The sequence below is a fragment of the Cylas formicarius genome, unplaced genomic scaffold (assembly GCF_029955315.1).
Source record: "Cylas formicarius isolate icCylForm1 unplaced genomic scaffold, icCylForm1.1 PGA_scaffold_6__28_contigs__length_40554024, whole genome shotgun sequence".
In the NCBI taxonomy this organism is placed as follows: Eukaryota; Metazoa; Arthropoda; class Insecta; order Coleoptera; family Brentidae; genus Cylas; species Cylas formicarius.
In genome coordinates, this window is record NW_026844347.1 from 35271809 (window position 1) to 35299479 (window position 27671).

Below are 27671 nucleotides of genomic sequence, written 5' to 3' on the forward strand. Positions count from 1 at the left end.
GCATTTTTTTTGTATTTACAAGCGTTGTAGACATACTTTTATATTGTAAAACAGTTAAATAAAGAATCTATCTATCAAACAATCAACAAATACAAACTTGATGACATTAATGAGATGTTCTAATGGCTCGGCCATTTTTCAGCAGTAAGCAGCTATTAAAAATGCATAAAAACGCTGTCACTTGTGATATGACCAATTGCCTCGTAGCGTAATTGATTCTAAAAACAAGTATCAATCAGATAAGAGCGCATCAGTTAATTTAAACGAAACGATAAGTAGCAATCAGATAATATCGCAACGATTCATGGTAATTGTTCTCCGTTAAACAACTAATTAGTACGAACTTAATGACGTTAATGATATGCCCCAATGGGCAAGACATTTTTCCTTAATAATGACCAGACTTAGTTCTGCAATAAGGTTCTGGTCAACTAAAACACCATGACTAAAGTAATTGAAATCGTCCTGGTCCTCTTTTTAATTAAGTTTTGCGACCTATCGAAAGTGGCAACATTTTTAGCAGATTTTGTTAACAAGCAAGGATGCCCCGCCCACCTGCATCTGCTTTCGTGCATGAGCAAAGGTATAATTTCCAACCCCTTAGAATTGCATCTATATTCAATTGTGAGTTTTCAGCCGGCAGTGTAGAATTGGCAAACTTTATAGGGCGAACCAATATGGCCATGGCGTTTTTGAAAAACGGGTTTGATTTGGGGTCAAATCGCGAAATGGCTACCTTCGTGATGTACCCGAATTGTAGCGGATTTGGAAACGTTATGAAAGCAGTGAGTACGAAGAAAACAAAAAAAACACCATTTTTATTTCTTCTTACATTTTAGGCCCAAAATATTGGACTGTTTAATTCTTCTTTCTGTTGGATTATGTTCGCCGCAGAGTACGAGGTCGCAGGATATTTTTTCGGCTCCCATAGTAAAATTTTCTTAGTGAGCGAAACGCCACGCGGCTACAACGTAACTGCCATTTTCAAACATACTCCTCATTCTACTGACTTTCTGATAAACCGCGTCGGCCTTTGGACGTTCGAATGCGGTTTTCAAGATTTTCGAAAACTGACTTTCCCCGCAACCAGAATCGATCTCCAAGGACGCAAGCTCCGAGGGGCTTACTATTTTTCAGACACCAAAAGTCTGGACCATTTACACGACGATAGGTTCATGTACGTTTCATCCATGTCTATTACCTCGGAGTCTACAGGGAGCTGATTTTATGACAAACACTGTTCTTATTGAACATAAAAAAAACGTTTGCCTCACCTTTTTCAAAACTTGAAAATGATAAAATCAAATTTTAAATAGCGCTTGCAAGTCCTGATCTACGAGGAAGAATTGAAGACCTGGCGATTTGAAAAATTTGCCATATCTTCCTTAACTTGAAACATATTTCAATTGGATTTAAATAATAATAAGAAATTGTTTATTGTCCATTTTTACCTCAACATAACGCTAGATCTTAGTGAGCACAACATCATAATAACATTTGTCGTAGAGTTCATAACACTTAATTAAGCAGGAATTATGTTATGTAATTTATTTTCACCATATAGAAATGTTCGCTGCCTTATCCTTTCCTTTGCAAATGGTTGTTAAGTTTTTTTTTCGTTTTTTCTCTAGTAAAGTTGAAATGAGTTGTTGAATAATGACTTTTTTCCGCATACGAATCATAGTTATTGAACTGAGGTGGCTTTTACTTCATGAAAATCCATTTAGCAAAATAAATAAGAACTAAAAGTTCAGATTTTCACGAAATTATATATATTCACATGACAATTGTTTCGACAACACCGTGTCTTTGTCAAATGATAACATTGTCATATGAAATATATAATTTCGTGAAAATCTGAACTTTTAGTTCTTATTTATTTTGAATCATAATCATCAAAAAGCTGAGGGATACTGTCGGTCAAGTTGAAATATAAATTTCAGGACTCTCTTCTGAATAACCCCAGCTGATAATGCCGTATACTAAAAGTGACTGGACCAAGGCAAAGTATAAGGAAAGATTTTCTTTTATTGGAAGAATTTGTCTAGCTTGCTTAAAAATATATACTAGGGATCTGATTTTTTTAACTAGTGTTTGAATATGAATATCCTCAGGTGGTTGTCCAATATGTTTGACACTATTTCTTATTTCTATTTGCAACAATTCAGATCTCTGTATCAGGTAAACCTCAATATTGTTACTTGGTAATATTAAGGAGTTATTAGAAATGAGCACATACACAGTTTTTTGCATATTTATGGTAAGTAAGTGTGACTGTATCAACCGCAAATGATTCTTCAGTGCGCTAATATTTTTTTCAATTTCATCAATATCAAGTTTCTGATATTATTATGATTTTCTGAAAATTCAATGGTGGTGGTTTGGATTTTATTCGCTAACGTTCGTAGTTTTATAATATTTTTATAACTTTAAACAAATCTTTACGATCCCAATTTACATTTTTAAAATTACATTATATATCAAAAAATTATAGATATTAATATTTTAGCTTCTGACCTTAACGGTTTATTTTAGTTAAAAAATGTAATGAAGTGATATATATATTCTGCAACAAGTTTGATAAACGTCACTTTAGCCACGAGTTTGGTTTGGCACGAGCCGTGCAACAGTGTTTCCGGAAGCGATATCTTAAAGTGAAATTCTGGCTAGTTTATATTTTCAAAATGAAAATACCTTTCATATCAACGACGATATGGCAAATTTTAAAATCGCCGATGTTTTGACAGTAATACAAAATATTTACGAAAAAATATTATTAACATTTTTCAGATTATTTTTTGAATACTATCAACTGTAAAAAAATATTTTTCGAGTGATTTTAGGGTCTTGCTTTCATGATACAAGGTGTTAAATTTTGAAATAAATAGATAGTGATATTTATTATAGTAAGAAGCTAATATAACCACAATTGTATTAAGATTATTATTTGCATTTGTGTCTGGGAAGACACCATTCAATATTTCTGTACAAAAGAAAATTGTACTTTTTTTAAACAAAAAATTGTCGAGTGTTTTGCTGTTAGATTTTTATTTTGCGTTTTATGCCTGGATTTAATTTTGGTGCTTAACCCTAAACCATGACGTACTTAAAACTTTGGTGACGACATACGGAAATTTCAGTGAATTTTATACCGACCACGTGACGAAAGTCAACCATATCTTATTGGTGATCCTTACGGACTACCTCAACGCCACTTACGTTCCGCTATACACTTCCCGTATTTCGCAATGGTCATTGTTTTTCCACCTTAATAATGGAGACGCAGATATTTCAGGTACCAAGCTTGGGAAATACCATCTCGCGAGGCTATATTTCATATTTAAACTTCAGGCATGTCTACCGTCATGACCGAAAGCAACTGGAACGAGCTGAAATTCGTAGGACCGACAGCCAAAGACGAAGTCTCGTTGATTTTAAAAACGCCAGCTCTGTCGACCATGCGAAATATATACTCGATGCCGCTGAGCGACGCTTCCTGGTACTGCCTGGCGGCCATTTTGGGCGTCGCCACCATCAATTTGTACTGCATCGCGGTGTCGCAAAAACGTTTGGCCATGGCTGACGGCAGGTACTATAGAAAATGCTACAATCCATCGCTATTCATCTTACACAGTGAAGGTTCCAGATGCAAGAGAGTGGCAGAGACATCCATCATGTATTATTTCTTTGAATATGGTGGACAATTTCTCAGTATTGAAACTGAAAGAATTTTAAGCTTCTATATGCTAGTTTCAGCTGTTAATCCGTGATCGAGTTGTTCAATCAACGCTTAGGTTACTAAAAACTAATATTTGCTATAAAGAGAGATTTTTTTAATTTGGGCTTTTTTAAGTGAGGTTCCCTGAGGACAAAAGTTATACGATTTTTTCTCTATTATCTCTTATAGTATAGTCTTCAAGGACTACAAAAATTAATAGATAGGGTGACTGAGGCTAGCTCACAGTACAGGTTCGAAATGAATATAAACAAAACCAAAATCCTTCCCCTATCTTATTTAACGTGTACTCAGAATACATCTTAGAGAGATTTTTTAAATTTGGGCTTTTTCCAGTGAGGTTCCCTGAGGACAAAAGTTGTATGATTTTTTCTCTATTATCTTCAAAAAATTTAAACATAATTATAAATTTGTAATGGAACCAGACGGCAGTTGTAAGATTTGACGGCGGGCACACAGAACAAATAAAAATATTGCGAGGGGTAAAGCAGGTAAGATTCTCTCCCCTATCTCATTTAACGTGTACTCAGAATACATCTTTAGAGAGACACTTGATAGTACACAAGAAGGAATAACCATAAATGGTGCTAAACTAAATAACATAACTACGCAGATGACACTATAATGTTTGCAGATAGGCTTCAAGGATTACAAAAGCTAATGGATAGGGTCACTGAGGCTAGCTCACCTCACAGTACGGGTTGGAAATCAATATAAACAAAACCAAACTCTGAAAGAGACATCACAGAAGACAATTTATACATCAACCAGAATAGAATACAAAGAGTAAAGCAGTGCACATACTTGGGGACAACTATAAATGAGAATTTGAGACAACTCTCCAGAAATATGATGTCGCATCGAGAAGACCCGCTCAAAATGAGCTCGCTTTTTAAGAGTCACAATCTGTCGTCACACATAAAACTCAGACTGTTGCCAACGCCGTCTCGTATGACGTAGAAACTTGAACACTCACTAAAGAAACCACCAAGACATTGGAAGGATTCGAACTATGGCTGGAATCTTGAAAATATCTTGGACACAAAAAAAATTACCAACATAGAAGTATTGTGTATCTTGGTCACATAATGAGGAACCCAGACAGACATGGGTTATTACAACAAATCCTCCAAGGTAAAATTAACAGCAAGAGAGCATGGGGTCGAAGGAGAATATCTTGGTTAGTAAACTTTTCCGAATTGCCATCAACAAAGTAAAAATAGAACAGAACGGATAGGCACTTGGAGAAGAAGAATCTTCTAAAATGATTTTTGACGTTTGCAAAGCATATGGCAAATATTAAAAACTTTTTAGCAACCCAAATGTGGGTTGTTGGGTTCAACTATTGTAATTTTGTTGCGATTCAGTGCTGGATGTATGTACGAGATTAGCGCCAAAATTTCCCGGCCTGACATAGATGCAGCTCCGGTATCAGTCTTCTTTTAAATATATATCTTAGTAGGCTGCGAAAAAAAATTTAAGTCTTGCGTCTAATAGTTTTTTATTGACAGTATTTTAAACAAGACGTGTCCGAAAAAATGTCGCAAATAACGCAAATTGAGTATAGAGTCATAAAGTTTTTGACAAAAGAAGGGTTAGCACCTAAAATTAGTAAAGAAAGGCTGGATAGTGTGTACGGCCAAAGGTCTCCTTCGTATTCTGTAGTGAAATAATGGCCAAAACGTTTTCAAATGGGGCAGCAGTCCCTTGAAGATGATTCAAGAACTGGTCGATCAGTGGAAGTCATAACGGAAGATATCGTTGCGATTGTGGAAGAGGTGGTATTGAGTAATCGACGTTTAAAGGTCAAGGAAATCTCAGAAATTACTAAGCTTTCTGATACAAGTGTTCGTCGAATCTTGCATGATAATTTAGGTATGCATAAGGTTAGGGCAAGATGGGTCTTTTTTGGAACTCTGTGGGTCGAAACCGAAGCCTGTGATAGAAATTATTGTGACGGAAGATGAAACTATGGTTCTCTATTACGACCCTCTCTCAAAAAAAGAATCAATGGAGTAGCGTCGTAAGGGTGAAGCACCTCCAAGAAAATTTAGAGTCTGCCAGTCAACGAAAAAGGTGATGGCCACGATCTTTTGGGATTGTGAAGGAATTCTTTTGACAGATTTTAAAAAATACCACTGTCAATGGTAAATATTATCGATTTAGCTTTGAGGATTCGCATTCTAAAATGCTATGTCTTTAGTGTGCTCATGTATGGGGCCGAATCGTGGACGCTGACCGAAACCATGTGCAGAAGACTGGAGGCTTTCGAAATGTGGACATACAGACGCATGCTGCGAGTCTCGTGGGTTGACAGAGTCCGAAATATAGACATATTAAATCAACTAAACAAACAAACAGAAGTCATACACACTATCAAAAAGAGAAAACTAGAATATTTTGGACATATTCTACGCAACAAGTACCAAATACTCCAACTCATTATGCAGGGCAAGATAGATGGTAGGAGAGGCCCAGGCCGTCGCAGAACTTCCTGGTTGAAGAATCTGCGGCAGTGGTATGGTGTTAGCGCCAGGACACTTTTTAGAAGAGCGGTGGACAAAGTCCAGATTGCGCTGATGATCGCCAACGTTCGATAGGACAAGGCACGCTAAGAAGAAGAATGGTAAATATTACGCAACATTATTACATAAATTGTGAGACTGCATAAGTGAAAAACGTCGAGAAAAACTGACCAGAGGCGTGCGTCTTTTGCACGATAATACACCTGTCCATAGTGCTGGTGTTGCACAAGTTGCCTTTTTAGAGTGTGGGTTCCAGCAGATAGATCATCCTCCCTATAGTCGAGATATGGCCCCCAGCGACTATTTTTTGTTTAGATATTTGAAAAAAGACTTACGTGGACGGCGGTTTAATGACGAAGTTGAGTTAAAAGAAGGTGTTTTAGCTCATTTTGCAGACAAACCAAATAAATATTTTTGTAAAGTGATTGAGTTGTTAATAAAGAGATGTAAAAGTGTATTGAAGTTAAGGGGGATTATATTGAAAAATAATAAAAAATTGTTACTCTACTTTGTTTCTTTCATATTCAGGCCGGGAAATCTTGGCGCTGCCCTCGTATTAGGTTTGTCATGGTTTTAGGAAACTTGATCATAATGATGAGCATTTTGCGACTTTTATAAATGTAGTAAATATTTTGTATTTAACTTCTATCGTAAGTCCGTTTCATTTGCAGGTCGAATCTGACCTTATCAGACGTGATAATGTTCCAACTGTCGGCCTTATTCTCGAAAAGTTTCGACAAAGAGTTCGAAAACGTTTCCGGAAAAATCGCCTCCGGATTCTTATATGTCACTTTGATGATCATCAGCGTGTTCTATTCCGCTAGTATAGTGGTATTCCTGCAGGCGACCAAAGAAGTCAACGACATTAGCACGCTAGCACGTTTGGATATAAAACAGAGCACGTTTGATGATGCGGTCGACAACACTCGACTCGCTATGCCGAAACGTTTTCTCGGCGATTCGGAAAGGGAGGGGATAAGACGGGTACGAGATGGCGGTTTTGCCTACAAAACGCGTGCATCGTTGGCGTACTATTTGATCCAAAAGTCGTTCGAGGAGTACGAAAAGTGCTCGATAACAGCGATCGACACGTCTCCTTACAGGAACGAACCTTATTTGCCGGTTCCCAGGAATTCCTGCTTAATGGAACATTTCCAAGTGGGGTAATTTTCGTGCTGCCATAACCATATAGATATAGTGCATGTTAGTGGGCGAAGTGAAGCGAATTTTACAGCAGAATAAGACGGTTGGTAATGGGGATTGTTGTCTTTTTCTTGCTCGTTTGTATAATCGGTATAACACGATGTTCTCTTTCTTTGACTACTAATCATTATACCGAGTGGCAACTTGGCAATTTGGCAATTTGCTATGTTGATTGGGTGGAATATTGTGAACATTTGCCGCATAAAAACAATGAAATGTCATACTATATTCAAAACTGGATTCCTCCTGCGTTGGGTGTTGTTGAATTGAAAACTGAAAAAGCTTCAGTTAAGCTCTGAAGAAGCCAACCGGATGATTGGCGAAACTTCGGCAAATTCGAATCAACAACAACCGACGCAGAAGCAATCCAGAAGTTTTGTAAACAGTAGGAAGTATCTTTGAAATTGAATGTCGTTTCCGGTTTCGACCTAACCTCAACTTTGTTATTTTAAATGGAACTTAACAAATTTTGTATAACATACTCCGTGTCTAAAATAATATTTTTTGAAATACAGCGATAAAACGTATTTGATAATTGTACCCCATTTTTATGGTTTTACGGCGTACCTTAGTCACTAACAAAGCTAGGGTTTCGCTGCTTTTGTGACTCAAAGACTGTTTCCTATTAATATGATTCAATTTAATTTTTTATTCAATAATTTGACGAGTTATTTACATATTTATAAAACACAATCAGAATATGTAATATGCAATAGGTGCAGATGTTTTACCTACCAATAAAAAAAGACTTCCTTTTTCCGATTTTAGGTATATGCCGAAATTACTGCATCCATTGGCAGCACAAGAATTCATCATCATCATAGTAGGATGTACATATACAAAGTTGTCACCGTCAAATATCAAAATATATCGCAACGAATTGAAATGATTTCCCAAAAACCCCAAACAGTTAGAAATATTAAGAATTAATATAGAGCAATGTCTTATTATAGTTATCTGCTTTTCGTATTAACGTACACGACAAAGACATCAGTTCCTTTTGTTATCCGTGTCGCGTTAAATAAAATTTTCCTCACTAAATCCGTATTGGCTTCATTTCATTCCATTTCGATAGCTGGAGTTGTGGAGTTGACTGCGCTATGATTAACATTTGTTAAGTGGCCATTGTTACAGTAGTATCATCAAAATTTTCAACATAACCTCTTATTTTCAAAGCGATAACTAATTAGTCAGAAAGCAAAGCAACTTCGACAACCGACCTGGGAGGATTAAAGAATATTTGTAAATAGTAAAGCGGTAACCTTTTATCCTATTTGATTTTGATAAAGGTTTTAACGAGAAAATTTGAAGAAAATATTGTAGCCAAAAGGTAACAAAAAAATTAACTACCCGGCACCTTTCACGGTTCTATTATCTAAGCATATATACTAACTAACCAAAAATTTAACATACGTTAATCTTAGAAATATGCCCACAGATGAATTTAAGTGTTCTGTGAAGTTTATTTAAAGAAAAAATATTAGCCTTTGGAAATAGTACTTAGATTAGCATTTATTAAAATTTACCCAATCAATCAGTTTCTCTGAACTAGCAACTCCATTGAAAAATATTTTAAAATGCTCGTAAAAAGACAACACAACGTGCCTATAGTCTGTCTCAATCTTCATCGTGCTGGCTTTTGTCCGCAATTATGGAAGTTACCTGCCGATGGCAATAAAACGATTACTCTACACTGCCACAAATGGTCAACACTCAATAAATATATCAGAAAGAAATAAATATACCCGGCCAATCCCTGCCTTGTCACTCAAGTAATAATTTTTTTTTGTTAATGGCTCTACCCAGAACAATAGGTAATAACAGCGTTAAAATATTATTGGGAAGGGTCTATCCAAAGCCAACACAATGAAGATAGAGACTGACTACACAAAAAGGAACACAACCATCCATTATAAAATAAATTTGAGAAAACATCATAGTAACATTAATGGTCGGTTGTAGCAAGCACGAACGAAGCGGAAGCTACCATTAAAATGGCGACTTGCATGTACCAGGTGGCCCAGTAATAAAGGACGGCGACCATCTCTGGAACCGTTAGCTCAACAACTTAGAAAAAAATATATTTATATCTAAATCGGGCAAGAGAGAAAGGTGGAAATTATCTACTGATAATCTAATCTACTCTAGATAAGGAAACTTTTTTTTAACTATTTTTTTCTATCTCGTCAAATTTAGGATAGGAAGGAATTGGTTTATTAAAAGTTGAATAACTTTTTTTAGCTAATCCGATTTGGACAAACTTAGTTTAGCTTTTAAAGAGCTTTTAAAGATATGTCAATATCGGGATATTAATTCTTTTAGGAATCGGTAGGAGGCGCTTCATTTCAAAAACAACTATTTTTATGATTTTCTCGAAAATTTTAAATGTAATGGTGCAAAAAGCACAGAACGTAGTGGAAACGGCATGGCAATATCCTTTTTCGCCTTTGAGGTATAAATAAAAATGTGTTCATTAAACATATTTTTCAACACTAGCACATTAATAGTACAAGAAACGATAGACGTGACGTGGGATGCTTATATTTTCTACTAGAGTTAAATTTGATTTTGTCTTAATTTTTCCATAATAATCGCCAATAATCAATAATAGTTAAAAAATGAATCGTCAATATAATTTATTAATATATTACATGTATTGTCAATACTGTTGAAAGGGTAAAATATCTAAGTAACACAGAATGCACATTACATCCGTTCAAAATGCCTTTAAAGAACGAAATCGCTTTCTATTTGCTTGCGGTGTATTTTGAATGCATGCAGAATGCAACTATTGCTGCAAGAGTCTAGATTATATATCCCGAGAGGCGCAGGTATACCAGAAGGGTTTTTGAGAGATTGGCACGAAGATTGAGAACCAGCTCAAATATTCATCGCCATTAATGAATTTGTTTTGTGTTTAGTTGGGTTTTGTTTAGTGTTGGTATTTTGTTTAGTGTTAGGTTTTGTTTGAATTAAAATAAGTTTATAGAGTTCATGGCGTCAGAAATCATAAACCAGAACCCAGCCCAGACAGCAATTTGTTGTGGTATTTCTGAATAATTCCTTCTAATCTAATTTACTCTCATTTATGTTTTAAATATAAAATAAAATAAAAGTAGTATCGATTTTTTACTATAAATTCTCATCCCGTCATAATATGTCATCTCTAATACTGCATCTCATATACCTACATAAAAAGTATTTTTAAATTAATTTTTATTTATATCTCGGAGGAGAAAAACGATATTGCCATGTCGTTTCTACTACTTGTTGTGTTTTTTTACGCTCTTTCATCCTAGTTAAAAATATTTATACCATTATATTCGAAATTTTCGAGAAAATCATAAAAATAGCTTGGACATGAAGCGCCTCCTACCGAATCGTAAAAGAATTAATATCATGATATTGACATGTCAGTCGAAGCTCCTATAAATGCTCTTTAAAACTAAACTAAGTTCGTCGAAATCGGATTAGCCAAAAAAAAGTTAATCAACTTTTTCTAAACCAATATTTGACTCTTCCCGCATCCTTAATTTGACGAGATAGAAAAAAATAGTTCAGACAAAAAAGTTCCCTTATCTAGAGTAGATTACGTTGAAACTAATTTTGTTATAGTTTCATTTGGAATATTTTTGAGAAAACCCGTTTGTTTCTATTTTACCGTAGAGGTTACGCCCCTAGCGGACATTTTTTGAACCTGATAATAATTTCCAGCTTTTTCTCTTTGCCGATTTACCTACAAATATTTTATTTTCTAAGTTAGGTTCCTAAGATATGTCCGGCGTCCTTTACTTATGGCCCACCCAGTAACCTAAAGGCGAGTGTAGTTTCAGAAGAATGTTCGAGCATGGCCTTCATAGACGAGAGTACGACAGGTTCTTCACCAAAAAGCCGAAATGTCGCGAACACGTCATCAGCAATTACAGCGGTACCGGTATTACGGAAACGTCGTTCATATTCGTCGCGTACATTTTGGGAGCCAGTTTCAGCGTATGTTTGTTCGTAATCGAGAAATTAATACGTTATTACAAGGAAAACATGAACGACGATGTCATTAAACCATTTGTGGAATAAATTTATTATTCATTAATATTCGAAACCCAAGAAAAGTTGCTTTTTTATTAATTAATTTTAATTAATAGTAAATTCGTTGAAATGATGAAATTCTTCATGAAGTTCTGGACTGGTTTACACTGGTACAAAGTGTCATCTACCAACTAGTAGTATTTAGAGATTATGTTTAAGTGTTTTTGTTGTTTTGCAGCTGAGTTTATTCACAATAGTCGTAATTTAGTTTTTCTAGCTTAGTTTTAGTATAGTCTAGTAAATGTTTAAACTCCTTGTTTGTTTTTTTTCTCAATTCAATGGGCGTCTTTATTTAGACCGCTGCCCAGGTTTTCTCCATATATTAACGAGTAAATTAGGCAATTTCTTGCCAGTCGTTAAAGTCGGACAAACACAATGGCACCCAAGGCTCCCATTGGGAATCGAACCCACAACTTCCGGCAAGCCGAGCTGGCAGGTGTAATGCCGACCCATCCTCGGTCCCTCCCTGTCTGTTCTACAGAAAACAACTTAAAATTATACAAGAATTAGCCTTGTCGTTATCATTATTCGTAATATTTTTTTGCTACCGAAAGTGAGAGAAAATATTCAGGAATAAAATTAGTTTAAGGATAGGACCCTGAATCGTTCGAGGATGTCAGAAGAGAGATTTTATAAAATAATTAATCGTGTGAAACACTAGATAGAGAAAATGAACACAAATAACTAACTAATAAATAATAAATAAATAAAAACTAAAATTTCTATCGTATCCTAATATACTTTCGAATGTGAGAGTCCACTTTTTTCTTATTCCTACTACAAGTGTGTAGAGTAATACATGATACTTTCTAGGACGCTCTGAGGAAACCAGTTAAGTGTGTGGAAATCGCTGTTTAGAAAGAAAATGGCGCAAAGTGCAGGTTAGAGGGTGAAGAATCACTACTTCCTCTACGAAAATATCAATGCCGCCTATGAGCATTAATTTTTACCGTAATGAGGCTATTATATACTATACCGATGATGCAGGAACTGAAGCAACTATGAAAAAAAAAATTCATTCAATATGCGCATGAACGAGATTGAAAATATCGTTTTCAACCAAATAATCTTGCGGCATTCGACAACCAACATGGCCGCTGACAGATCGTCAATAAGTTTGGATGCGTCATTTTTAAGGCAGTATTTTCTCGTTAAATGATTTTTGAAAACATGTTAAGTATGTGGAAATAGCTGTACCGTAGTAGGGCTACTATATTATCTAATAGCTATGTTTATAATAATACCATATCCTTGCTTTTTGATTTATTTCAATTATTAGTATTTGGTGGGTAATCCGTCAAAATTATCCAACGTTGCACATTTTTTTGTATTATTGAACATGTTGTGCATTTCAAACTTGAATAACCTATTTACGATTAGCTACGAAAAATGGTAGACGGCATACGGTAAAATGAAGGTTATCTATCAGTATATTAAGCAAGTAAAATAATTTATCAATCAAATATTAAAACTGAATGTTTAAAATTAAAATTTTATTATACTTAATTATTTGCATTGGATGTCTGTTTAAATTAATTAATTATAATTCAAAAAAAACTATTTGGTATTTTTGGATTCCGCAGGATTTAAAGAATTTTGATGTTTATAGATATGCTTATAGATTTTTGATTTATGGATTTGCCAAGTAAAGACCGCTTATAATATTAGCACAATATTAAGCAACGGGTTTGATGAATGACACGTTTGTTTTGCCACGAGCGGAGCGCAGCCATGCAAGTTTTTAATAAACGAGTGAGTTTCTAGGGTACATTTTTGCAAAACAGTATGAATACGTACACTGAATGACGTAATCATCATAACTGCCAAACATTAAAATATCGTCAATATCCAAAATGTACCGAAAACATCCGATCGCTTCACAATCAGTGACTAAAGTACCGGAAACTCCCGAAGTGGCTCAGGGCAGTGTTCAACCAAGATAATGTCTTAAAGTGACACTTTGCGCTAATAAGTGCAGAATTAGTGTTGTTATTTTAGAGTAGCGAGTATAAAAAAAATGTACCTATATCAATGAATTACGCATTAATTAGAGTATCTCTATGATGTCGAAAAGGAAGCAGTTTCAGTCAAGCTCTGAAGAAGCCAACAGGATGATTGGCGAAACGTCAGCAATTTCGACTAAGCAAAAACCGACGCAGGAGAAATCCAGAAGTTTTGTAAAAAGCAGGAAGCAAGTTGAATAAAAGATCTGAAGTTTTTGAGCTTCGTTAATTTCTGAAAAGAGAAAATTTTATATGATACATTTAACAATTATCCTTGTGTTGCCTTTTTTTAGTCAAAACAGTAACCAACAATTTGAAGGTTGCAATCCATTCCGAACGAAAAATCCTTGCGCCGATTCCTGTATGCGTTGAACAAGTCCCTAATGCGTTCGAAATTTAGAATTATTAACAGAGAATTTTTCATCCAGAGTGCTACTTTTATACACCGCGAACAGTCAATTTACTAATGCACAATTTCATTGATTGAGAGCTGAATCACAAATAAAATGTACTACACCCCTAAAATTCGTCAATCACGATAAGTAATGTCATGCCTTAATTTATTAAACCACCAAAATCAAGGCCTACTATCCTGTTGTAGGAAAAATTTGTTGTTGAATAACAGAAAGAGAAAATAAATATTGTGTTGTGAACTGGGTTTATTTTATTATTTTCGAACCACCTAGACGCCAGATTTCAACGGAGTGTAAAACTTCGCATACTTTTGTACAAGTCCAAAACTGTCAACAATTTTTTTTATATAAGCTCTAGAGTGTTATGATTTTTTTTTACTTTTTGGTGCTAAAGTCACTAAATAGGGTTTTTTCCACTTATTGATTTGATTGGATTTGACATTGGTCGAAATTTCACCCATTTGACTTCACTTAGGTATACAGGTACAGGGTGAGCCAAATTGGGTAACCTTTAAAACAAATGTCGGTGTCTGGACCTCAGTATTTGTGGAACATTTAATGGTAAAAGCATCTCATGGGTATCTAGTACTAGCTATAGTGTGCTTTCGAAAAATGTGCATTTCTAAAAAATCGCTGTCGCTTTTTTGTTAATGAAAATGTTGTGTTTGTATGAACACATGTCTAAAACAACAGAAGTTAATGGTTTCAGTATAACATTTTTAAAACTAATTGTTTATTAGTTATCAATCAAACATTTTATTTATTAATAGGGGACGTCCTGTGCATTTTTAAATCATTGAAAAGTACTTGAAATTACCTTTTCCAACGCTTAATATTTTGATCGACAGTTTTCTGCAAGTAGGCCTTGGACGGAGCGGTTATAATACCGGAAAGAACTGCGTAGTTTAGGTTACTTGTCAAATAAATCAAATATTATAGTCGGTTTTACAACATTCGAGAAGAATGCAAGCAGAGGAAGCCGTACTACGACCAATTTCCTGAAAGGAAACCTTTCAAAACCGTTTTCGGAAGATTGCGATTTAACCTAATTATAATATAGTTTTGAGAACTGGCCAAAAAACTTCAAGGAAGCAGTGGTTGAGGAGTCGACAAAAATAATTTTACGTCAATATAAAAGTTAAAATGTACACTAGTAAGAACTAGCGCTTAATACCAAATATTAGATACCAGAAAAGTGATTCTTAGAAAAATGTAACCGAGTACGTAATTTCCGTTGATTTATTGAAATTTATTTCTAGCGTCTTTACCAGCAAAATCAGAATTTGGCCACCTATTTGCCAAAACTTCTATTTTTTCGAAAAAAGCTCCAAAGTAAAGTATCAAATATCAATATTGTTAAATGATCCGAAAATATACGGGATGTCCACCTTGTCTTATATAAAAACTAATAATAATAATTAATACAATATTAGTATCAAAATTATAGAAACGCCAGATTTTCCATAACAAATAACTTACAGCGTACCTAGATATCTTTTTTTTTTCTATCTGCTATAGAAAGGGGAGTTTCGCTTTGCAAAGTGTCCAATTTGGCCAACCTGTACACCCGCTTTTTCATAAATATTATATCACATAAGTTTAATAAGAACTATTTTGGTCACGAGTTTGATTTGGCACGAACGAGCAAGTTCTTAATATACGAGTCTCTGAAAAAGTTTACCAACCTGTTGCATACTAAAATGTTTCTCCTAAAATTTATTTTTGGGTACACTGTGTGATGTGTGAGGCGACTATGAAAACGGCCAATCATCAAAATCCGTTTCTACACAACACAAACACGTGACTAAAGTTTTTAAACGCCTAGCAATAGTACTTAAAGAAGCTACCGGCTTAAATTAAGGAGTAGAAAAACTTACTTACCAAAGTTTAGGACAGACTAACCAATATTCTATGGAAATAAAAATAATTTATCGAAGAATTGTATAAAAAACATCTTTTATTTTTCTTTTTTTGTATTTATTGGTTAACAAAACGTCAGGCATTGTTCCGAGGGCCAAAAAGTTCGCGCCGCGGATCAACCGTGATTGTTCGTATTTTATTGCACCGATTAAATCGAACCTACCCACCCACATCGCCCAGTGTGGAAGGAGAAACGAGCCTCACCATCGCGTAATAACAACAGAAACATTCTTGGAAATATTTTTCGTATTTAACGTTCTCTTTGCTCGCGTTCCGACGCAGTATTGACCAATCTTTCGCTGAAGATGTTGGTCGCGAAAGTGTTTGTCGTGCTCGTGTGCGCGGCCACAACTGTCAAGGCCATTGCCAAATTGGAAGAGGTATTCGCATGGAAACAGGTGACTTTTACTTGGCCTAGCGCTGAAACTGAAAAAATCGCCAAAGAAGAAGGCGACTACGAGCCGAAGAACAACTTGCCCTTGGGATTGGCTAGGTGGAAGGATAAGCTGTTCGTTACCGTGCCTAGGTAGGTCCTCTGGGTGATGAAATACGAATTTTCATCACCAAAAGGAAGGTTCTCCAGAAGGTTTTGGTGATCTTGAGTTAATTTAAATGAAAAATTAAAAACGATCATTGTGGTGTTAAGTACTAATACCATACTCCATCTTATTCTGTTATTATATGGATTTTTATCGCGCCAGTGTGCAATATATCGGAAACAATCTGATCGGTTAATTTGGTCAGTTTTTAAAATAAAAATTATGCTTTTTGAATTGAATGGGAAGTTGTCCTTAAAATCGAAGAAAGAAATTTATGATTGCATAAATTATATTAATTATAATTGATAATATTATAATTATAATTAATTATAATTATAATTAATTAAATTTTAAAAAAATGCTTAGGAAATTATGCTTTTTTCGTATTTGGGCATAACTTTCAATTCTAAGCCACTTCTCCTAATACCTTTGTGCTGAATTGTTTATATTTCAACCTACCCTGTGTAACGCTTGATTTGGAACCATACTAAATGCACTTAAAATGGTTGTCGAACGTGTATCAACTTTGAAACATATGGGAACGGATCTGATTAAATTGTGGAGTTTTTTAAACATTTAAAATAAAGATTTTTGCGCTTTGAATTTAGGGAGAATTGTTGAATAATTTTAAACTTGTGCTTAAGATTGTTGCAACAAACTTTTGTGGTTGTCTAAATATTTTTAAATAGAATTAATAAATATTAAATATTAAAAAAAATGTTCAAATTGCTCACTAAAAAAAAACTTCCAATTCTAAGCAACATATCTTAATACAATTTTATGACCTACCCTGTATAACGCTTAACTTGAAAACATTCTAAACGCACTTAAAAAACGCCAAACGTGAACCAACTTTCGACAATAATTTTATTTTGGTGTCACTTGAGTGTGCAACATACGGGAACAAATCTCATTAATTTGTGAAGTTTTTTAATACACATATTTTGCGCTTTGAATTTAAGGAGAATTGTTTAATAATTTTAAGATTGTTGCACCAAACATGAAATTTGTGGTTGTCTAAATATTTTTCGATATAATTAATAAATATTAAATACAAAAAAATTGTCCAAATTGCTCACTTAATAAATGCTTAAGAAGCCCAGTTTTAGCATTTGAGCATAACTTTCATTTCTAAGCAACTTTTCCAAATAACTTTCGACAATAATTTTATTTTTGTGTCACTTGAGTGTGGGACATATGAGACGAATCTGGTTGATTCATTTGTGCAGATTTTTATTGAAAAATATTTAAACTAAATATTTGGCTCTTTCAATTTGAGGAGAATTGTTTCGAAATTTTAAAGTAGTGCTTAACATTGTTTTTCTAACGTTTTCTTAAATAAAAAGAAAAACCTTTGCTAAGGAACTATGGTTTGGTTTTTAGTCATCTTTCAATTTTACGGAACTTTTACCAATAGATTTTTGCTGAATTTTTAAGCTGCAATTTTTATATTGTATATCCTATCTGCATACCGTTACATTGAAACTTGAACATGCATGCAAACTTTTGACAATATTGATATTTTGATAGAGCAACTGATAAAAAAAATTCTATATTTTTAACACTTAAGTGACCACAGTTATACTTATGGCTACTTAATCATGCAAATTTTGAATGAAATCTTATTGGTGTATCATTTTTTATATTTAGCTACTAAAATTGTTAAATGGATAATATATATAAATAATATATATATAAATAAAATATTACATCCGACCTTTAAAAATAGGTATTTTCATTTTATGATACAGTAAATTTTTAGACGTAATTAGAAGCTACTTCAATACACTGCAAACCGTTTTCTGCCAATTTAGTAGTACTAACTAAACCAAACTAACCTTGGTTAGTTAGTAAAATATAAAAAAAGTTGCAGATTCGTATTTATATGTTTTGGAACAAAATCAGGAAAAAAATCCCCCATTTTTTTTTATTTCTACGAAATCTTCATTCGAGTATTCTCAAATATTCAAGGCAAGTCTAAACTTAACACCAAAATGCATAACCCTGCATGCATTTGCAGCTACTGAAAGGGCAAAAGCAAGAAGCAAACTTGACACTGTGCATATGTGATTTTTATCGCAATTTTGTGTAAAACTAAGAAAACTTTATTAATGTATTAATCTAATTGTTTTAATTTTAGGAGGAATAGTCAAATTAAAAGTTCAGATTTTCACGAAATTAGATATATTCACATGACAATTATTTCGACAACACTATGTCTTTATCAAAACATTTGATAAAGGCACGGTGTTGTCGAAACAATTGTCATGTCATAATATATAATTTCGTGAAACTCTGAACTTTCAGTTCTTATTTATTGTGTTAAATAGATTCTCATCAAGTAAAAGCCACCACCACAGTGGTGTACTTAAATTTGAAAAAATGACCAAAAACAATTTAGAAAAACATTTCATTATGTCAGTTATAAAAATTTATAATTTTTAAGTTTTTATACCACACCCAAAACACGTGAGATCAAACTTGCTCATTGGGTCGTGAAACGCGTAAATATGGGCCAGGAAATAGTCTAAATTAGAAAAAAAAACTATTCGGGCGAGACGAAGGTTTTTCGATTGCCCGAAATCCGTTCAAAGTCACAAAAGCCCTTCACGGTTGTAAATACGTGCGTGTAATGCTTTCGGTTGTCCAAATACGCGACAACAATGGGGCCGACGACAAAACTGGAAAAAATGATTTTCCATTCTGATTGCTGGTTCCGAATCACGCGGTTCTTGCGGCGGAAATCTCAAGGTCACCGTCGATCATCGTCCTTTCACTCCAGTTAGTAGTTAATTACACCTGTTTATGTATACTTGGACAGGCGTATCGCAATTTGTTAAATACGTATTGTAATTGAATAAAAAGGTGCTATATTGATATTAACGACTATTAATTTAAGGATGAAGCTATTTAAAAATAACGCAGAAGAAAAAATATCTTTAACTTTGGTACTAGCAGGTTATTTTAATTAAAAACAAGTTTTTGAAGTATTCTTTTTAAAATTTTAAAATTCAGTCAAATTTAATGCACTTAACGTAAGTTCGCTATATCTTTCACATTTTCCCTTTAATTTTATTGTTCTTTATTGTTCAAAAATTTGATCATTATTAAAAGAAATATAAAATTTTATTTAAAGTATATCTAAAAAATCATACCTTTGTGGACCGATATATAAAATTTTTATCTTAAAAATCAAACCTTTGCAAGTAATTGATAGACACTAAAGTTGGAAAATATTACTTAGTGTCAGAAAGATTGTTGGAACCGATTTATAACACGGTATAGATGATTATTATTATACTTATATTATACGTGTTAGCAGATTTACTGCAGAAAATACAGCTAAATAAGGGGAACAGTTTGATGGTAAACACTTTTTTATTTTACAGTTTATTTATTATTATTTTATTCAATTTACTGGGTAATTCAAAAAACATTTGTTTGTTTAATAAAATTGTGTCCGGAAATACCCCATCTAGAAGGCTCTGGAACAGGGGTCCTAAAAATCCCATTAAAAAAAAAATTGTTATTTGCATTTTAAGATATCAAAATGAAATTTAGACCACAAATATTTTTTAAGTTAATTAATTTAAGTTTCAAATAATTTAAAATATTTTTAAACTTTAAACCTTGTGATTTCTAGCAAACATGGTATAGAATATTTGAATTACACCTAGCAGTAAATTTGCATGTACCACAAAAAGTACACCAAAATAAGGGAAAACCCCCTTTTTTTATTTTACAATTTTTGACCCGAAATTCTGTATTCTGTTTTTATCTCGATTTAACGTATGTACTGGTTATTTCAAAAAACATTTGTTTGCTTAATAAGGGCTTTGTAAAAGTGGCCCCAAAAATCTAATTTTTTAAAAATTTTTATTGAAGCGGTTTAAGATACCTGAATGAAAATTTAGACCACAATCATAGAAGTTACTGCTGATAACATTTAAGTTGACAATAATTTAAAATATTTTTGCTTTATGGTTTTGGTTTTGGTTTGGGAGCAAAATCGCGACGCTCCTGTACAAAATATTAAAATTTTGTAAGCAGGTATTCGTGGTCCAAATTTTATTTAGGTATCTTAAAACATTTCAAAAATTTAGGTTTTGGGGCCCTTTTATCTTCTCAAGGAGAGCATTTTCGGACATCTTTGTTAACCAAATTGACGGCATTTTTTAATATTCTATTTACCCTAGAAAGTAGCACAACCAATATTATGGAGTTATTAAAATTGAATAAAATAAAATAAAATAAATTTCCAGGTGAATTTATTATAACTTCAGCCTACTTATTGTTCCAATTTTAATTGCAAAATTTGGTCCTTTAACTATATTAATCTATTTATATTAATAAATATATTAATAAAATTTACTCAAATATGCACATTTCACGTCAAATACATTTTAGATGGAAATCTGGTGTGGCAGCGACATTGGGTTACGTCTCTTTGAACGAGCCGATCAACAAGACCGCCGCCATCACTCCATACCCCGATTGGAAGGCGCATATTTTGCCGAAAAATGACTCCAAACCAGACCCCAACACTTTGGTGTCAATATTCAGGTACGAAACGGTTTTTTCTCGCTAGTATCGCATCAGCGTGATTTCGTTTTCGAACTTGCAGGGTGGCCGTAGACAAATGCGACCGCCTTTGGGCCATGGACACCGGCCTAGCAGATATTTTAGGCAACCCCAAGCAGGTATTACCCCCGTCGATCGCCATCTTCGATTTGAACACCGATAAGTTGATCAGACGGTACACAATCAAATCGGATTGGGTCAGCGAGGATGCATTTTTCGCCAATATCGTAAGTTCGAAACTTACATTTTAACCATAGACCATTTGAGACCCGTGACGTCGTAAAAGGAAAGGCTACTATAATTAGTACATATTTCACTTGCAAAAGTCAATTTTTAAGATGGTCCGTGACTCTGGGAATCAGCGAGTTCTGGTTTTGGAAAAATTATTGAGCGGGGGGGGGGGTTAAAATAGTGTCACATCCACAAAATAATAGATTCGCGAAAATTAGTGATTTAGGAAAATAAAAACTGAAATATTGCGTTAGCTCTCCCCCTTATTACAAAATTTATAGTGATGTGTCTTTACAATTATATATTGATTTGTATTATTCTCTTTTTAAAATAAAAAACATCTTTTGAGGTTCTTTTTTAAATGTTTCTAAATTTTGTGCCCTTAATAAAGTGCAATATTTGGATTAAAAATTCTCAATAAAACAGTAGATCAAAGTTTTAACATCATTTTATTATAAAAATGCGTGTAAAATATAATACGGCAGGTTCATTTGCGAGATAAGTAAATAGTAGTAACTTAAAAAAAAAAACAAAATGGAAATTAATAAAACACTAAAAAATGTGCATTTATAAACTTTAGCATGTAAACAATAACTTCAAAAACATCTAAAAGCTATCAGTAAATAACAACCGGCCTATAGTTTTTGATACATGTAGTGGTAGGTATTATTACTAAAATAAAAGAAACAACATCTCAGATAAGTAGTCTTTTAACATATAAACAATAAGAAACAACGGGCCTATAGTTTTTGAAAGAAAGCTACTGTTCATAAAATTATAAGAAACAAGAATTATCATGGCAAGTAAAGTAAAAGTAACAACCAACTAACCTGGTTTTTGGAAAATAAACAAAAAGTACTATTTTCAAAGCACATTACAGGCTATTATAAAAGTGAGTGTGACATTTTTTTAATAGCAGTACGGTAAATCTATTAAGCCATTAAAATTTTTCTATGGAATTAGTATTAACATCTCGATAAGCACAGTCTACATCCACATTTTCAAAAGATGTAAAATTGTAATTTTGTAATTAGGGGCATCTTTTTCTACTTTAAAACACACACGTCATTTATTTAGACGATATCGCCTGAACTGCCTCAATGAAAGTTAAAAGAAATATGAGTTACTAGTTTTGTAAAATCAAAAAAATAATCTAACTCATCTACCACTATACTATGTGCCGGTATTGTTAAAATACAAATGTGCGAGTTTTATAGCACAATTAACTAATAATAGCTATTTTTTGACATGTGCCATTATCGCACCCAGTGAGCGATGCATAGTACCAACTAAATTGCCAACTACTGCTGTTGTAGAATTGTTATTTTAAAACGTACTCGCGCATAGCTTAATAAGTTGGTTAGTCGGTTTCGATTCGATAACCAATGTGGCCAATTCAAATTCAAAATGAATGAACTTGATGGTCGTGGCCATCCGAATAAGAAGTAGAAGAAGAATTGTTTAAATATCTAGAAAGGATTCTGTGGTGGAACATGCACGCGGCGGTTTAACCTCCGTTCGTTCCCTACAGAATCCTTTGTAATCGTCCAAAAATTTTGAAATCGGTCTCCACTAAGTAGATTTAGTGTTGTCAGTGTTTTGTGAACGTTGTAAAGTGATAATCGTCGCCGATCCCTTCGTTTTTCCCCGTTCACGCCGGTATGGAGGCCGGATGGGCCCGGATGGTCCGCGGCGGAAGCGGGGGGTGTCGGTTTTTTTTGGTATCGGTCAAATTTGTTTTTTTGCTAGTTGAGCAAATATTGGTTATATGTCTTCTTTGTACGTGTTGGTCAATGATCAAAAGCGAAGATCCTCGACGGAAGTCGGCAATGGGCGAATGATCCTAGCAGTCGAGCCCAACATTTTTTGTGAAACGCATACTTGAACTTGAACTTGAAATATCTAGAAACTTTTTGTATTCTGCAGTGCGGTCCGCAAAAATTATTAAATGTAAGTCTCTCTCTTATTAGAAGTCCAAAAACCACTCCATATCCGAAACCTCGCATTTAACAAACCGAAATGATAAAAATTGGTGGAAAATATTTTCAAACGATATTTTTTTTTGTATAATATTTTCTCTTTAAGTTGTTAAAAAAGTGGTTTGCCCTCCACTATGCTCCCAAAATCAAAATTCAGTTGAAATGACTCGCGTATGAGCACATTGACTTTCCCTTCTCTCAATATATTTTATGTTGCCTTCAAAAGTATCAACATATATTCAGTAGCTATTTGGTGCCTACTGATACGATTGTGTGTTTAGTTTTTTTATTTCAGTTAGATTTCACCGAAACTTTTTCACTTTAGACTCTAGATATACCCTATTTGAACAAATTATATTCTTAGTATAAATATTAAAATCAGCTTTTATGAGCAATGGATTTTAATTTTTTTGGCGTCTTACATTTTTTGCCCTCATTTGTAAATATCATTTATATACGGTTAGTTCATTTCTTTTACTGGATGTAACGTTCGTTGTCCATTGTTTCTAGGAAGTTGACGTCAAAGGTGACAGATGCGACGAAGCGTTCGCTTATCTTCCGAACCTCGGATCGTACGAACTTGTCGTGTACTCTTTCCAAGAAGACGACTCGTGGCGCTTCAAGCACAACTTCTTCCACTTCGACCCGTTGAAAGGAGACTTTAACGTCAGCGGCGTCAACTTCCAGTGGAGCGACGGTATCTTCAGTATCGCGTTGGGTCCCGAAGAACCAAATGGGTAAGGCTTTCTGTTGTCGTTTTGTTAAAATAGTATCAATAGCATACAGGGTGTTCCAAAAAGGTGGGTCGATCTGATAACCATTGGCCCAAACGTAACATCGCGTCTCTTGTTTGAAAATTTTTAATATATAAAATGCATATTGTAGCAACTGTTAAATCGGAAGTGTAATTAAACACGAAATAAAACTTAAAGAATTTACTGTTCACAAATATCAAAAAACGTAAAATAACATAACATATCTTCTTTTCTTCGACTAGCACTTTCTTGTTTCTTTTATTTGGGACCATGTAGCTCACTCTAGCGGAACCGTACGTAACTAGTTCAATGAGGCTCTCTGGTCGACGGCTAATTCGTTTATTTATTACTCTCATTGTAACAAGTGTGTATATGATTGGCTATTAAGTGCATCCACCATTTTGTCAACGCGATACTACTTACAACCGCAACTAAGTGGTATTAAAAAGTTACTAAAAATATGTGGTCTAAAATGCAAAAAGTTTGCACTTGCGTACGTATTGACGTACAGTACGCTTAAAAAATTGATTATCCCCCATCAACTGTACGTTAAAATTGTATTATGTTTATATTTCTTGATTTTGCTTTTTGATTTCTAAAACCGAAGCAATAAATTATTTTTTTCAAGAAAAATATAGTACACGGGCGTTCAAAAAGTTATAAGTATTGGGCAAAGGCATGTAATTAACAAACCCTAGAAGTAAAAGATAAATCACTACCAAATTCAATAATAAATCCAATTTTCATTTCAATTCATATAAGTATTAATAATAAATAAATAAATAAATTATATCTACTTATATATTCTGTAAGATTCATTAAAATAAATTGCAAGTTTCTGTTTGCTATAAAACGTACCAAGACCAATATGGCAACTATGCCACAGTAACACGGCATTTGTAAATACATACAGGGTATTTAACTACGTATCCAATATATGACAGTGTGATTTCTGAAGTATTTTAAAGGATAAAATTATAAAAACATCCGAGATACAGGGTATCAAAGTTTCGATTTATATTTTCTGTTAATGATTGTAACTTGATACTATTTATATCACAATAAAATAAGTAAAAAAGTTCGTATAAACTTATGTCCTAAAACGCTTCATTTCGGAGATACAGGGTGTTGAAATATTGCGAAAAAATAGTTTTTTCGTATTTCTAAAAATTACTCTTCCGAATTTTGCTTTCAAAATTGGTATGTATTATAACAATATAATTCCTGAAATTGTTACGTAAATAAAAATGAATTAATATAGCGCGAATTATCTAAATAAAATTTGCAACCTCACTTACAAGATGCACATGCAAACAAAAAAAAAACTTCCACGAAAGGGATTCGTTTGAGAATTCATCAGGGTATCTAAATTTCTTAATATAATAATAATTAAATATTGGAATATTACATTTTTTATTATTTAAATTAATTGAAACACCCTCACGGACGCCACTGATTAAACAAGAACAAGTTTATCTACACTGTACATTTGTTTTTAAGTGGCAATATTATCTACTAGGTTTGAAAGTAATATCTAGAAAAGTTTTCCAAAACAACGAATTTTTGGACATAAGTTTTTAGTTATTTCTGTCTGTTGAGTACGCTATTGAAGTTTCTCCTCCTGTATGTACAACTTTTAAAATATAACTTGTGGAGATTATTGATACTTAAAAATAAAATGGACAGGAATAATGTTATTGCATCGCGTTCAGAAAGAAACAGAAATACAACAAAAATAACAGCAACCAAACCAATCGGTTTATTAAAATTTAGTCACTTTATAGTGAAAATATGTTGTTTTGTTGATAAATACGCACGTTTATCGATTGCTCCGGATAAGTTTTGAGTAAACTGAAAAATCCTTTGAATAAAATTTCAGATATCGAACTGCGTACTTCCACGCGTTAGCAAGCCTGAACGAGTTTTCGGTGAACACCGAAGTCTTGCAGAATCAAACGCTCGCCGCCGATCCTCACAATTATCATCTCTTCAAGGTAACCGAACATCTAAGACGTAGGCCATCATTATAACGTTTCGCATTTTCAGCTGGAAGGTTCCAAAGGCGAAAATTCTCAAACAGCTTCGTCCGTATTCGACCAACAGTCCAACGTTCTCTTCGTCTCGCAACAGAACAAGGACGGCGTCGCGTGCTGGAACCCCAAGAAGCCGCTGAACCCCCAAAACGTCCCTTTAATAATCGAGGACCATGAAAAACTCGTGTTCATTAACGATCTCAAAGTAAGTCCACAGTTGAAAGCGAAAAAATAGAGTTGGCCTTGATTAATTGCTGCGATGTCATTTTCGCCTGTACTGTGCTAATTGCCATGGTTACCATATCTTACGTCAAACCACAGCCTACTGGCACGGCAATAAACAAAGAATGTAACAAGTTTTGAATTTTGAATTCATTCATTTTTTTTATCTCCCCGCACGAAAATGAAAAAGTGATATTTTTTTAGATCGACGCCGACCGCAACTTGTGGATATTGTCGGACAAATTGTCACACTTCCTTTACAGGGAGCTCAGTCCAGAAGAAGTAAATTACAGGATCCTGAAAATCAAAGTCGACGACGCCATCGAGGGAAGTATTTGTAAAGTCTAGTTCGAATTAGTTTCGAGTTGTCATTTTAGTCTGATCGTTTGTATAAATTAGTAGCTTATTGTTTTTTTTCTCTGCATTTGCGTATTAATTAATGTAGAAACTTCTTTTGTACATGTATCATGTATTTGCTTGCAGAAAAATAAAGTACGCCAGAAGATTAATCGAAATTCGGCGGCAATCGTTTTATTTATCGCCTTCCTCGTCAGCATTAAAGCGTCGATGTGTTCAGTGAGCGAACGGATCGAAATACCTTTGCAGATTACCGCGCGAGTTTAAGATTCGCTCATTAAAATAAACGACATTAATTCACACTGTATAAAAATTTTAACGAATTTGCGCGTTTTTTCTGAAAGAATTTAAAAAAAAAAAAAAAACAAACAACATCAATTTTCGTAACCTTCACAAAAACTTTTGGATTTTTTAATGTTCTTTACTTTTTTTATATTTTTACGTACTTTTCATATTCTTATCTTTACTTTACTTTTTTTACTATTTATAAAACTTCTGGATTCCTCCTGCGTCGGTTTTTGTTGAGTCGAACTTTCTAACGTTTCACCAATCATCCTGTTGGCTTCTTCAGAGCGTAACTGAAACTAAAAAAAAAACTTTTTTATGTTCCTTAGTTTGCTTTTTTACATTCTTCAAAACACAGAAACAAGGAGCGGGAGTAAAAAAAATGTGGACTTGCAACTTTTGAGAATTAGCGTGCCCCCCAAAAAGAAGTGGCAAGAAGACCTGCTCACCGATAATGACATTTGTCAATAAGTCTTGAAGTTAACTATAGTTGAAATGCTATAACTATAGTTGATAACCTGCACACTCGTTTTTTTTTTTCTAAACAGCGATTTCTACACACTTAACTCATTTTCTCTGAACATTTAACTAGATCTAGGCATATTTTGCAAAAATACTGCCATAAAAATGCAGATTCTAAACTTATCTGGCAACGGCCATGTTAGTTTTTGAATGCCGCAAGGCAATGGTTAAAATATCCCTTAAAATAAAATATCCCTACCTTCTCTAAATGTTGTTCATAGTTTCAAAGTTTTTTTTGCGATTTTAAGAGATTTCTGCAAACAGTTTCTTGAATTGTAGCA

The 27671-nt window shown here is 33.9% G+C and overlaps 2 protein-coding genes across 2 annotated transcripts; both read left to right on the forward strand.

Annotated features, from left to right (window-relative positions):
- The first annotated feature begins 441 nt into the window (after positions 1–441).
- On the forward strand, positions 442–11538 carry LOC132703212 (uncharacterized). Its single transcript, XM_060672339.1, has 8 exons — positions 442–583; positions 637–785; positions 840–1177; positions 3141–3295; positions 3352–3589; positions 5940–6041; positions 6933–7424; positions 11292–11538. The coding sequence occupies exons 1-8, from the start codon at positions 442–444 to the stop codon at positions 11536–11538; spliced, it is 1863 nt and encodes a 620-aa protein (XP_060528322.1).
- A 4598-nt stretch (positions 11539–16136) lies between these two features.
- On the forward strand, positions 16137–26741 carry LOC132703866 (protein yellow-like). The gene is made up of 7 exons (XM_060673381.1): positions 16137–16412; positions 20833–20988; positions 21050–21233; positions 23727–23953; positions 25851–25965; positions 26018–26209; positions 26431–26741. The coding sequence occupies exons 1-7, from the start codon at positions 16192–16194 to the stop codon at positions 26572–26574; spliced, it is 1239 nt and encodes a 412-aa protein (XP_060529364.1). The 5' UTR covers positions 16137–16191; the 3' UTR covers positions 26575–26741.
- The last annotated feature ends 930 nt before the right edge of the window (positions 26742–27671 follow it).